This window comes from Oncorhynchus mykiss, chromosome 6, assembly GCF_013265735.2.
Source record: "Oncorhynchus mykiss isolate Arlee chromosome 6, USDA_OmykA_1.1, whole genome shotgun sequence".
In the NCBI taxonomy this organism is placed as follows: domain Eukaryota; kingdom Metazoa; phylum Chordata; class Actinopteri; order Salmoniformes; family Salmonidae; genus Oncorhynchus; species Oncorhynchus mykiss.
The window spans coordinates 2160756-2174153 of NC_048570.1; the positions used below are offsets into that span (position 1 = coordinate 2160756).

The 13398-nt window shown below is 44.4% G+C and overlaps 1 protein-coding gene across 3 annotated transcripts in view; it reads left to right on the plus strand.

Moving 5' to 3' along the window:
• Nucleotides 1-13398, plus strand: part of LOC110525063 (atrial natriuretic peptide receptor 3) — a 50655-nt gene that overhangs the window by 11516 nt on the left and 25741 nt on the right. For 2 of the 3 annotated variants that reach the window (XM_036979198.1, XM_036979197.1), the window contains 2 exons: nt 8676-8798; nt 9357-9532. In XM_036979198.1, the coding sequence (XP_036835093.1) occupies nt 8676-8798; nt 9357-9532 (299 nt within the window). Of the gene's footprint in view, nt 1-1793; nt 1981-8675; nt 8799-9356; nt 9533-13398 lie in introns of those variants that run through there. The other variant, XM_036979199.1, reaches the window with a different exon arrangement.

A 13398-nucleotide genomic window follows, 5' to 3' on the forward strand; every position in this document is an offset into this window, starting at 1 on the left:
TTTAGTTTTCCACGTGGAACAATTTATCGGTGAATTCTGACAATAATGGTTCCATATGGTTGTGTTTCTAGGGAGTGATATTGGTTCTTGTAGAATAAGTTTCATTTTCTTCATTATTGTTATAATTTTCTGACCTATTAAGTTGTTAATGTTCTCAGCTTTATCCTGTGAAAACAGACACGTAAAAATATTCTGGGGATGAGCATGAGCATCTTCAATATGTACCCATTGTTCCTCTTTGTCGTAAGTATAATACCTGGGTGGTGAGTTGATACAATTACATGTCTGGAACGTTAAAACCACCCTCAGTCTTAGGAACGTTAAAACCACCCTCAGTGTCTGGAATATTAAAACTACCCTCGGTCTCTGAAACGTTAAAACCACCCTCAGTGTCTGGAACGTTAAAACCACCCCAGTCTCAGTCTTAGGAAGGTGTAAAACCACCCTCGGTCTCTGGAAGGTGTAAAACCACCCTCGGTCTCTGGAAGGTGTAAAACCACACTTCTCTTCCTCACTCCACTCTCTCCTCCACTCCTTCTCTCTTCCTCCTCACTCCACTCTCTCGTCCACTCCTTCTCTCCTCCTCCTCACTCCACTCTCTCCTCCACTCCTTCTCTCCTCCTCCTCACTCCACTCTCTCATCCACTCCTTCTCTCCTCCTCTTCACTCCACTCTCTCCTCCACTCCTTCTCTCCTCCTATACTTGTTCTCTCCTCGCCTCTGCCCACAGCAGCATTCTCAGCATCTCAGTAGTAACAGACAGGCAGGCAGGCAGGCAGGCAGGCAGACAGACAGGCAGGCAGCGTTACAGATTTGCACAACGTCGTTCCCCTATTTGCATAATGCACTCACACAACACCATGTTTATAATGAGCCAAGGAGACACATAAAATGTCCTGTGAGCCACGATAAGTAGAGCCCGTGTGTAGCGCCCCTTCTCTGCATTCCTGAGCTCAGTGCTCCCTAGGCAGGCAGGCAGGCACAGACAGACAGATAGACAGGGATATGCAGACAGACAGGGATATGCAGACAGACAGGGATATGCAGACAGACAGGGAGATGCAGACAGACAGGGAGATGCAGACAGACAGGGAGATGCAGACAGACAGGCAGCGAGAGACAGACAGACAGACAGACAGACAGACAGACAGACAGACAGACATAGGCAGGGATGCAGACAGGCAGACACAGGAAGACACCGACGCACAGTCGCAGGGAGACACATAGACAGACAGACGCAGGGAGACACATAGACAGACAGACGCAGGGAGACACATAGACAGACAGACGCAGGGAGACACATGGAGACAGACAGATGGAGACAGACAGTCGCAGGGAGACACATGGAGACAGACAGACGCAGGGGGACAGACAGACGCAGGGGGACACAGAGCTGGTATTGTTGTCTCTGTCCCAGTAATGCTGTCAGCAGGACTGAGGTGAAGTGTGTCCCCTCTCTGGACCCCCCTTGACCAGCCGGGCGCTACAGTGACAGGGGAATGTTTCAGCAGACTCTGGTTGTGTTCCAAATGGCCCGCCGATTTCTTATTTAGTGCACTACTTTGACCCCTATCCTTTTATATAGAGTCCTATGGGCCCTGGTCAAAGTAGTGCACTATATAGGGGATTGGATGCCATTTGATGCTCAACCCTATTAACCACGGCTGGTCAACGCTGGGACACTCCCCGAGTTATTTCCAAACCTTTTCCAAATGCCCCCTTGGCCTCTCCCTGTTGTTTGTTTGTGTGCCTGTTTTGTTGGGTTGTATTTTTAACCTCGCTCCATAGTAACCAGACAGGTTTTCTGTTGATGTTTGGGTCAGGACTAGGGCTGCCGAGCCCCTCTCTGACTGTCCCCTACTGTATCTTACTTATGTACTGTAACTAGTGCACAGGTTTTCTGTTTGTTGGAGCTGGGACTACCTTCTCTACTGTACGCTGCTATGAGCTGTTGCCTAACCTGGCGTATATTTCAACTAGGTACAGTATCACAAATTCAATTTCAGAATCAGCCGTTTCAATTCACTTTCGGAATCAGCTGTTTTCAATTCACTTTCAGAATCAGCTGTTTTCAATTCACTTCGGAATCAGCCGTTTTCAATTCACCTCGGAATCAGCCGTTTCAATTCACTTCGGAATCAGCCGGTTTCAATTCACCTTGGAATCAGCCGTTTTCAATTCACCTCGGAATCAGCCGTTTTCAATTCACCTCAGAATCAGCCGTTTCAATTCACTTCGGAATCAGCCGTTTCAATTCACTTCGGAATCAGCCGTTTTCAATTCACTTCGGAATCAGCTGTTTTCAATTCACTTCAGAATCAGATGTTTTCAATTCACCTCGGAATCAGCCGTTTTCAATTCACCTCGGAATCAGCCGTTTTCAATTCACCTCGGAATCAGCCGTTTCAATTCACCTCGGAATCAACCGTTTTCAATTCACCTCGGAATCAGCTGTTTTTACAGTGGAGATAACCACCTCACCCATAGATATTTAACTTGACACGTTGTTACCCTGTGAACTATGTTGTTACCCTGTGAACTATGTTGTTACCCTGTGAACTATGTTGTTACCCTGTGAACTATGTTGTTAGTGTTGCCATTGACAGATCTGGGACCAGCCTAAGGACAGGTATCCCCTGGCTGTGATGTGTAGTGTTGCCATTAATGGAATCTTAGTACTTGTAGGGACAATTGGTTGAAGCTACTGTGGGGCTACTTAGCCTGCGGTACTTGGTACAGTGCCTTGCGAAAGTATTCGGCCCCCTTGAACTTTGCGACCTTTTGCCACATTTCAGGCTTCAAACATAAAGATATAAAACTGTATTTTTTTTTTGAAGAATCAACAACAAGTGGGACACAATCATGAAGTGGAACGACATTTATTGGATATTTCAAACTTTTTTAACAAATCAAAAACTGAAAAATTGGGCGTGCAAAATTATTCAGCCCCTTTACTTTCAGTGCAGCAAACTCTCTCCAGAAGTTCTGAATGATCCAATGTTGACCTAAATGACTAATGATGATGATTACACACAGGTTGATTGTATTTAAGTCTCCGTATAAATGCACCTGCACTGTGATAGTCTCAGAGGTCCGTCAAAAGCGCAGAGAGCATCATGAAGAACAAGGAACACACCAGGCAGGTCCGAGATACTGTTGTGAAGAAGTTTAAAGCCGGATTTGGATACAAAAACATTTCCCAAGCTTTAAACATCCCAAGGAGCACTGTGCAAGCGATAATATTGAAATGGAAGGAGTATCAGACCACTGCAAATCTACCAAGACCTGGCCGTCCCTCTAAACTTTCAGCTCATACAAGGAGAAGACTGATCAGAGATGCAGCCAAGAGGCCCATGATCACTCTGGATGAACTGCAGAGATCTACAGCTGAGGTGGGAGACTCTGTCCATAGGACAACAATCAGTCGTAAAAAGTGTTGTTTAAAGTTTGCCACAAGCCACCTGGGAGACACACCAAACGTGGAAGAAGGTGCTCTGGTCAGATGAAACCAAAATGGAACTTTCTGGCAACAATGCAAACGTTATGTTTGGCGTAAAAGCAACACAGCTGAACACACCATCCCCACTGTCAAACATGGTGGTGGCAGCATCATGGTTTGGGCCTGCTTTTCTTCAGCAGGGACAGGGAAGATGGTTAAAATTGATGGGAAGATGGATGGAGCCAAATACAGGACCATTCTGGAAGAACCTGATGGAGTCTGCAAAAGACCTGAGACTGGGACGGAGATTTGTCTTCCAACAAGACAATGATCCAAAACATAAAGCAAAATCTACAATGGAATGGTTCAAAAATAAACATATCCAGGTGTTAGAATGGCCAAGTCAAAATCCAGACCTGAATCCAATCGAGAATCTGTGGAAAGAACTGAAAACTGCTGTTCACAAATGCTCTCCATCCAACCTCACTGAGCTCGAGCTGTTTTGCAAGGAGGAATGGGAAAAAATGTCAGTCTCTCGATGTGCAAAACTGATAGAGACATACCCCAAGCGACTTACAGCTGTAATCGCAGCAAAAGGTGGCGCTACAAAGTATTAACTTAAGGGGGCTGAATAATTTTGCACGCCCAATTTTTCAGTTTTTGATTTGTTAAAAAAGTTTGAAATATCCAATAAATGTCGTTCCACTTCATGATTGTGTCCCACTTGTTGTTGATTCTTCACAAAAAAATACAGTTTTATATATTTATGTTTGAAGCCTGAAATGTGGCAAAAGGTCGCAAAGTTCAAGGGGGCCGAATACTTTCGCAAGGCACTGTATGTCTCCAGGGAAGACTTGACTTCTTTTTCCTCGTGATCGTCACCTAGAAGTAGGTAGGTCCACTATGTAGTTACATTTACATGATCAGCACATAATACTATTGCAACTGTGCGGGAGGCTCATGCCTCTAGCTGTGACATCGGTTTCTCTTCATCACCTCATTGTCCCGCTTGCTCAGCTTCTGATTGATTTTATTTGTTGTTGTCTGCGCCCAATAATGTTTGTACCCTGTTTTGTGCTGCTACCATGTTTTGTTGCTACCGTGTTGATGTTATGTTGTGTTGCTACCATGTTTTGTTGCTACCGTGTTGATGTTATGTTGTGCTGCTACCATGTTTTGTTGCTACCATGTTGATGTTATGTTGTGCTGCTACCATGTTTTGTTGCTACCATGTTGATGTTATGTTGTGTTGCTACCATGTTTTGTTGCTACCATGTTGATGTTATGTTGTGTTGCTACCATGTTTTGTTGCTACCATGTTGATGTTATGTTGTGTTGCTACCATGTTTTGTTGCTACCATGTTGATGTTATGTTGTGTTGCTACCATGTTTTGTTGCTACCATGTTGATGTTATGTTGTGTTGCTACCATGCTGTGTTGGCATGTGTTGCTGCCTTGATATGTTGTTGTCTAGGTCTCTAATATGTAGTGTTGTGTTGTCTCTCTTGTCGTGATGTATGTTTTGTCCTATTTTCTTATTTAATGTATTATTATTTTTAATTCCAGTTTATTTTTATTTTTAATTTAACCTTTTGTTAGGCTGTCATTCTTAATAAGAATTTGTTCTTAACTGACTTGCTTAGTTAAATAAAAGGTTAAATTAATAAAACAAAACATACACACACAGAACAGGCACATTAATGAATTAATTAATTGAGGAATACGGGCTCATTATAATAGCTGGAATGGAATAAATGGAACGGGTATCAAACACATCGTTTCGATACCATTCCAGTCTCTCCATTCCAGCTATTATAATGAGCCGTCCTCCCGTCACCAGCCTCCCGTGACACATGGCACATACATGGAAATAAGTTAGTTCCACCTGAGCCCCATACCTACTGAGAAATATGGTGGTGTAACGTTTGATGTAATGGGGTCAAAGGCATCATGAACTCTACCTGGACATTTGTCTTAGCCATGTCTGAATCCTGGCTTAGGAAAACCACCAAAAACCCTGAAATCTCCATTGCTAACTATAACTTTTTCCGCCAAGATAGAACTGCCAAAGGGGGTGGTGTTGCAATTTACTGCAAAGATCGAAAGTAATACAGAACTCTACCCAAACAATTTGAGCTTCCAGAAACAAGTCTCTCACTGTTGCTGCTTGCTATAGACCTCCCTCTGCCCCAAGCTGTGCCCTTGATACTATATGTGAACTGATTGCCCCCCATCTATCTTCTGAGCTCGTGCTACTAGGTGACCTAAACTGGGACATGCTTAACACCCCGGCCATCCTACAAACTAAGCTTGATGCCCTCAATCTCACACAAATTATCAATGAACCTACCAGGTACAACCCCAAATCAGTAAACACGGGCACCCTCATAGATGTCATCCTAACTAATTCACCCTCCAAATACACCTCTGCTGTTTTCAATCCAGATCTCAGCGATCACTGCCTCATTGCTTGTATCCGTAATGGGTCTGCGACCAAACGACCACCCCTCATCAATGTCAAACGCTCCCTGAAACACTTCTGCGAGCAGGCATTTCTAATCGACCTGGCCAGGGTATCCTGGAATGACATTGACCTCATCCTGTCGGTAGATGATGCCTGGCTATTCTTTAAAAGTGCCTTCCTCACCATCTTAAATAAGCATGCCCATCTCAAAAAATTTAGAACTAGGAATAGGTATAGTCCTTGGTTTACGCCAGACCTGTCTACCCTTGACCAGCACAAAAACATCCTGTGGCGTTCTGCATTAGCATCGAATATACACAGGCAGTTAGAAAAGCTAAGGCAAGCTTTTTCAAACAGAAATTTGCATCTTGTAGTACTAACTCAAAAAAGTTCTAAAGTCCATGGAGAATAAGAGCACCTCCTCCCAGCTGCCCACTGCTCTGAGGCTAGGAAACATTGTCACCACCGATAAATCCGCTATAATTGAGAATTTTAATAAGCATTTCTCTACGGCTGGCCATGCTTTCCACATCGCTACCCCTACCCGGGTCAACTGCCCGGCACCCTCCACAGCAACCCGCCAAAGCCCCCACCATTTCTCCTTTACCCAAATCCAGATAGCCGATGTTCTGAAAGAGCTGCAAAATCTGGACCCCTACAAATCAGCCGGGCTAGACAATCTGGACCCTCTCTTTCTAAAATGATCTGCCGAAATTGTTGCAACCCCTATTACTAGCCTGTTCAACCTCTCTTTTGTATCGTCTGAGATTCCCAAAGATTGGAAAGCTGCCGCGGTCATCCCCCTCTTCAAAGGGGGTGACACTCTAGACCCAAACTGCTACAGACCTATATCTATCCTACCCTGTCTTTCTAAGGTCTTCGAAAGCCAAGTTAACAAACAGATTACTGACCATTTCGAATCCCACCATACCTTCTCCGCTATGCAATCTGGTTTCAGAGCTGGTCATGGGTGCACCTCATCCACGCTCAAGGTTCTAAACGACGACATAACCGCCATCGATGTGTGACATTGCTGTGCAGCCGCATTCATCGACCTGGCCAAGGCTTTCGACTCTGTCAATCACAACATTCTTATTGGCAGACTCGACAGCCTTGGTTTCTCAAATGACTGCCTCTCCTGGTTTACCAACTACTTCTCTGATAGAGTTCAGTGTGTCAAATTGGAGGGCCTGTTGTCTGGACCTCTGACAGTCTCTATGGGTGTGCCACAGGGTTCAATTCTCGGGCCAACTCTTTTCTCTCTATATATCAATGATGTTGCTCTTGCTGCTGGTGATTCTCTGATCCACCTCGAAGCAGACGACACCATTCTGTATACTTCTGGCCCCTTCTTGGACACTGTGTTAACTAACCTCCAGAAGAGCTTCAATGCCATACAACTCTCCTTCCGTGGCCTCCAACTGCTCTTAAGCGCAAGTAAAACTAAATGCATGAACTAAATGAATACGTGGACAAATACAAATACCTGGGTGTCTGGTTAGACTGTAAACTCTCCTTCCAGACTCACATTAAGCATCTCCAATCCAAAATTAAATCTAGAATCGGCTTCCTATATCGCAACAAAGCATCCTTCACTCATGCTGCCAAACATACCCTCGTAAAACTGACCATCCTACCGATCCTCGACTTCGGTGATGTCATCTATAAAATAGCCTCCAACACTCTACTCAACAAACTGGATGCAGTCTATCACAGTGCCATCCGTTTTGTCACCAAAGCCCCATACACTACCCACCATTGCGACCTGTACGCTCTCGTTGGTTGGCCCTCGCTTCATACTTGTCGCCAAACCCACTGGCTACAGGTTATCTACAAGTCTCTGCTAGGTAAAGCCCCACCTTATCTCAGCTCACTGGTCACCATAGCAGCACCCACTCGTAGCACGCGCTCCAGCAGGTATATCTCACTGGTCACCCCCAAAGCCAATTCCTCCTTTGGTCGTCTTTCCTTCCAGTTCTCTGCTGCCCATGACTGGAACGAATTGCAAAAATCTCTGAAGCTGGAGATTCACATCTCCCTCACTAGCTTTAAGCACCAGCTGTCAGAGCAGCTCACAGATCACTGCACCTGTAAACAGCCCATCTATCTACCTACCTCATCCCCATAGTGCACTTCTTTTGATCAGAGCCCTATGGGAGTATATTGCCATTTGGGATGTAACCTAAGACTGCATCAGACCAGACATGTAGGGCAGGAGGGTTTGAATTTAAATCGCACCAGGATCATTATTTTTATTTTTTTTGTGCTTCGATGGCTCATTCAAAGATGCTTTGTCTTTTAAGACCAGACAAATGAGGATGGGGTGGTGTATTAAACCTGTAGCGAGAATACAGGCATCCTTTCCATTACAGCTTCAAGAAAAGGAATTTGTCAATTGTACTGTGAACATTGTTTTCTGAAACAGTCTCCTACACTATATCTTGTATGTACTTCTCGTCTTGTTGAAGCTGGGTTGAGTTGTAACACTGTTTCCTCCATGTCTTCTCGTCTTGTTGAAGCTGGGTTGAGTTGTAACACTGTTTCCTCCATGTCTTCTCGTCTTGTTGTTGCTGGGTTGAGTTGTAACACTGTTTCCTCCATGTCTTCTCGTCTTGTTGTTGCTGGGTTGAGTTGTAACACTGTTTCCTCCATGTCTTCTTGTCTTGTTGTTGCTGGGTTGAGTTGCAACACTGTTTCCTCCATGTCTTCTCGTCTTGTTGTTGTTGCTGGGTTGAGTTGTAACACTGTTTCCTCCATGTCGTTTCCTTGCAGTTGTTATCATGTGTGCGGGAGCAGACGTTGTCCGAGACATCATGCTAGCGGTTCACAGAAGGAGGCTCACCAACGGCAGCTACATCTTCTTCAACATCGAACTCTTCAACTCCTCGTCCTACGGTAAAAATACACATCAGCACAACGTTCCCAGCCCTAAATATATACTCTGTTGTTCCCTACATATATACTCTGTTGTCCCCAACATATATACTCTGTTGTTCCCAGCCCTACATATACACTCTGTTGTTCCCAGCCCTACATATATACTCTGTTGTTCCCAGCCCTACATATACACTCTGTTGTTCCCAGCCCTACATATACACTCTGTTGTTCCCAGCCCTACATATATACTCTGTTGTTCCCAGCCCTACATATATACTCTGTTGTTCCCAGCCCTACATATACACTCTGTTGTTCCCAGCCCTACATATATACTCTGTTGTTCCCAGCCCTACATATATACTCTGTTGTTCCCAGCCCTACATATATACTCTGTTGTTCCCAGCCCTACATATATACAGCCATGTTGTAATGCTTGGCCATGTTGTAATGCTTGTAAAGACCTTCCCACTATGCACATCTCCATGCCGAGGGCTGCACTACATAGTTATAGACAGAAACTTTTCAACATGTCAAAAATGTCACCTCTTTTTCATCTCTCCCTGTTTGGTTTCCTAGGCAACGGCTCGTGGAAGCGAGGGGATAGGTACGACAGTGAGGCGCGACAGGCGTACTCTGCCCTCAACACGGTCACGCTGCTCCGGACGGTCAAACCAGAGTTTGACAACTTCTCCCTGGAGGTCAAGAGATCAATTCAGAAGGCTGGACTACCGGACTGTGACGACTGTGACAATGTACGTACGTCTGGCATCCTAAACTCTAAACCAACTGTTAACTGTGAAGACTGTGATCATGTTTATACAGTACCAGTCAAAAGTTTGGATACACCTACTCATTCAAGGGTTTTTCTTTGTTTTTACTATTTTCTACATTGTAGAATAATAGTGAAGACCTCAAAACTATGATATAACACATATGGAATCATGTAGTAACCAAAAAAGTGTTAAACAAATCAAAATATATTTTGGATTCTTCAAAGTAGCCACCCTTTGCCTTGATGACAGCTTTGCACACTCTTGGCATTCTCTCAACCAGCTTCACCTGGAATGCTTTTCCAACAGTCTTGAAGGAGTTCCCACATATGCTGAGCAATTGTTGGCTGCTTTTCCTTCACTCGGCGGTCTGACTCATCCAAAACCATCTCAACTGGGTTTTCGGTCGGGTGATTGTGGAGGCCAGGTCATCTGATGCAGCATTTCATCACTCTCCTTCTTGGTAAAATAACCCTTATACAGCCTGGAGGTGTGTTGGGTCATTGTCCTGTGGAAAAACAAATGATAGTCCCACTAAGCACAAACCAGATGGGATGGCGTATCGCTGCGGAATGCTGTGGTAGCCATGCTGGTTAAGTGTGCCTTGAATTCTAAATAAATCAGACAGTGTCACCAGCAAAGCACCCCCACACCATCACACTTCTTTCTCCATGCTTTATGGTGGGAAATACAAATTCGGAGATCATCCGTTCACCTACACAGCGTCTCACAAAGACACGACGGTTGGAATCAAACATCTCAAATTTGGACTCATCAGACCAAAGGACAGATTTCCACCAGTCTAAATGTCCATTGCTCGTGTTTCTTGGCCCAAGCAAGAGTCTTCTTCTTATTGGTGTCCTTTAGTAGTGGTTTCTTTGCAGCAATTCAACCATGAAGGCCTGATTCACACAGTCTCCTCTGAACAGTTGATGTTGAGATGTGTCAGTTTCTTGAACTCTGTGAAGCATTTATTTGGACTGAAATTTCTGAGGCTGGTTACTCTGAACTTATCCTCTAGAGCAGAGGTAACTCTGGGTCTTCCTTTCCTGTAGCGGTCCTCATGAGAGACAGTTTCATCATAGCTCTTGTTTTTTTTGCGACTGCACTTGAAGGAACTTTCAAAGTCCTTGAAATTGTCTTAAAGTAATGATGGACTGTAGTTTCTCTTTGCTTAATTGAGCTGTTCTTGCCATAATATGGACTAGGGCTATCTTCTGTATGCCAACCCTACCTTGCCACAACACAACTGTGCGTGTGTGTACTACATGTCTGTGCTATGCTAGGCCCAATGGCTGGGGGGGTGGGGGTGTGTGTGCGCGTGTGTGTGCGTGTGTGTACTACATATCTGTGCTATGCTAGACCCAGCGGCTGGGAAACCTCTCCAGTTAGTCTGTAGTTGAGTCAAGGTAAACAACATAACAGACTGGGCCTAGAAACGGACTGGGCCTAGAAACGGACTGGGCCATACGCTCTTAGAAAAAGGATTCCAAAATGGTTCTTCATCCCAGAGAGGATGAGGGGGGACGATACGGGGGAGAGGATAGGGTCATATTTTACCAGTACCACCCCCTACTCCCCATATATTTTAGGATTCCCTATACTGAAATATAAACATAACACACCAAACTCTCTGGCCTGGTTGGACCAGTTGTTAGCTAGTTAGCTGGTGCCCCAAGCTGAGGTAATGTGAAGTTCTTTCACTATGGCAGAGAGGATCAGGGGGATGTCTGGGAGGGAGAAAGGAGGCGTTATTCATGGGGGAACTCAGCACCGCTAATTCCTAGGCTGCTCGTCAGATATATGTAAATTAGACACGCCAGCCACAACCATCACAAGAGACTTCATTGTCAACAAGCCGTTCAGCTAGGGCTCTGCAGGAGGAGGGAAAGAGGGAGAGAGGGAGAGAAAGATTTCTTTTCACATGGCCGTGGGTTGAGACAGGGATGCAGCTTAAGCCCCACCTTCTTTAACATGCAGTTGAAGTCGGAAGTTTAGATACACTTAGGTTGCAGTCATTAAAACTCGTTTTTCAACCACTCCACAAATTTCTTGTTAACAAAATATAGTTTTGGCAAGTCGGTTAGGACATCTACTTTGTGCATGACACAAGCAATTTTTCCAACAATTGTTTACAGACAGATTATTTTACTTATAATTTACTGTATCACGATTCCAGTGGGTCAGAAGTTTGCATACACTAAGTTGACTGTGCCTTTAAACAGCTTGGAAAATTCCAGAAAATTATGTCATGGCTTTAGAAGCTTCTGATCGGCTAATTGACATCATTTGAGTCAATTGGAGGTGTCCCTGTGGATGCATTTCAAGGTCTACCTTCAGACTCAGTGCCTCTTTGCTTGACATCATGGGAAAATCAAAAGAAATCAGCCAAGACCTCAGAAAATAAATGGTAAACCTCCACAAGTCTGGTTCATCTTTGGGAGCAATTTCCAAATGCCTGAAGGTACCACGTTCATCTGTACAAACAATAGTATGCAAGTATAAGCACCATGGGACCACGCAGCCATCATACCGCTCAGGAAGGAGACGGGTTCTGTCTCCTAGAAATGAACATACTTTGGTGCGAAAAGTGCAAATCAATCCCAGAACAACAGCAAAGGACCTTGTGAAGATGCTGGAGGAAACCGGTACAAAAGTATCTATATTCACAGTAAAACGAGTCCGACATAACCTGAAAGGCCGCTCAGCAAGAAAGAAGCCACTGCTCCAAAACTGCCATGAAAAGCCAGACTACGGTTTGCAACTGCACATGGGGACAAAGATCGTACTTTTTTGAGAAATGTCCTCTGGTCTGAAAAATAGAACTGTTTGGCCTCAACGGCCATTGTTATGTTTGGAGGAAAAAGGGGGAGGCTTGCAAGCCGAAGAACACCATCCCAACCGTGAAGCACGGGGGTGGCAGCGTCATGTTGTGGGGGTGCTTTGCTGCAGGAGGGACTGGTGCACTTCACAAAATAGATGGCATCATGAGGCTGGAAAATTACGTGTGTATATATTGAAGGAACATCTCAAGACATCAGTCTAAAGCTTGGTCGCAAATGGGTCTTCCAAATTAACAATGACCCCAAGCATACTTCCAAAGTTGTGGCAAAATGGCTTAAGGACCACAAAGTCAAGGTATTGGAGTGGCCATGGCAAAGCCCTGACCTCAATCCCATAGAAAATTTGTGGGCAGAACTGAAAAAGCGTGTGTGAGCAAGGTGGCCTACAAACCTGACTCAGTTACTCCAGCTCTGTCAGGAGGAATGGGCCAAAATTCACCCAACTTATTGTGGGAAGCTTGTGGAAGGCTACCTGAAACGTTTGACCAAGTTAAACAATTTTAAAGGCAATGCTACCAAATACATATTGAGTTAATGCAAACTTCTGACCCACTGGGAATGAAATAAATAAAAGCTGAAATAAATAATTCTCTACTATTATTCTGATATTTCACATTCTTAAAATAAAGTGGTGATCCTAACTGACCCAAGACAGGGAATTTTTACTTGGATTAAATGTCAGGATTTGTGAAAAAAATAGTTTACATTTATTTGGCTAAGGTGTATGTAAACTTCCGACTTCAACTGTATATATCAACAAATTGGAGAGGGCACAATAACAGTCTGCAGCACCTGGCCTGATCCTGGGGCTCTGGTTACAAACAGACCCGACAGAGCACAGGGACAGCAACACAATTAGACCCAACCAATTCATGAGAAAACAAAAATATAATTACTTGACACATTGGAAAGAATTCGCAAAAAAACAGAGTAAACTAGAATGCTATTTGTCCCTAAACTGAGAGTACACAGTGGCAGAATACTTGACCACTGTGACTGACCCAA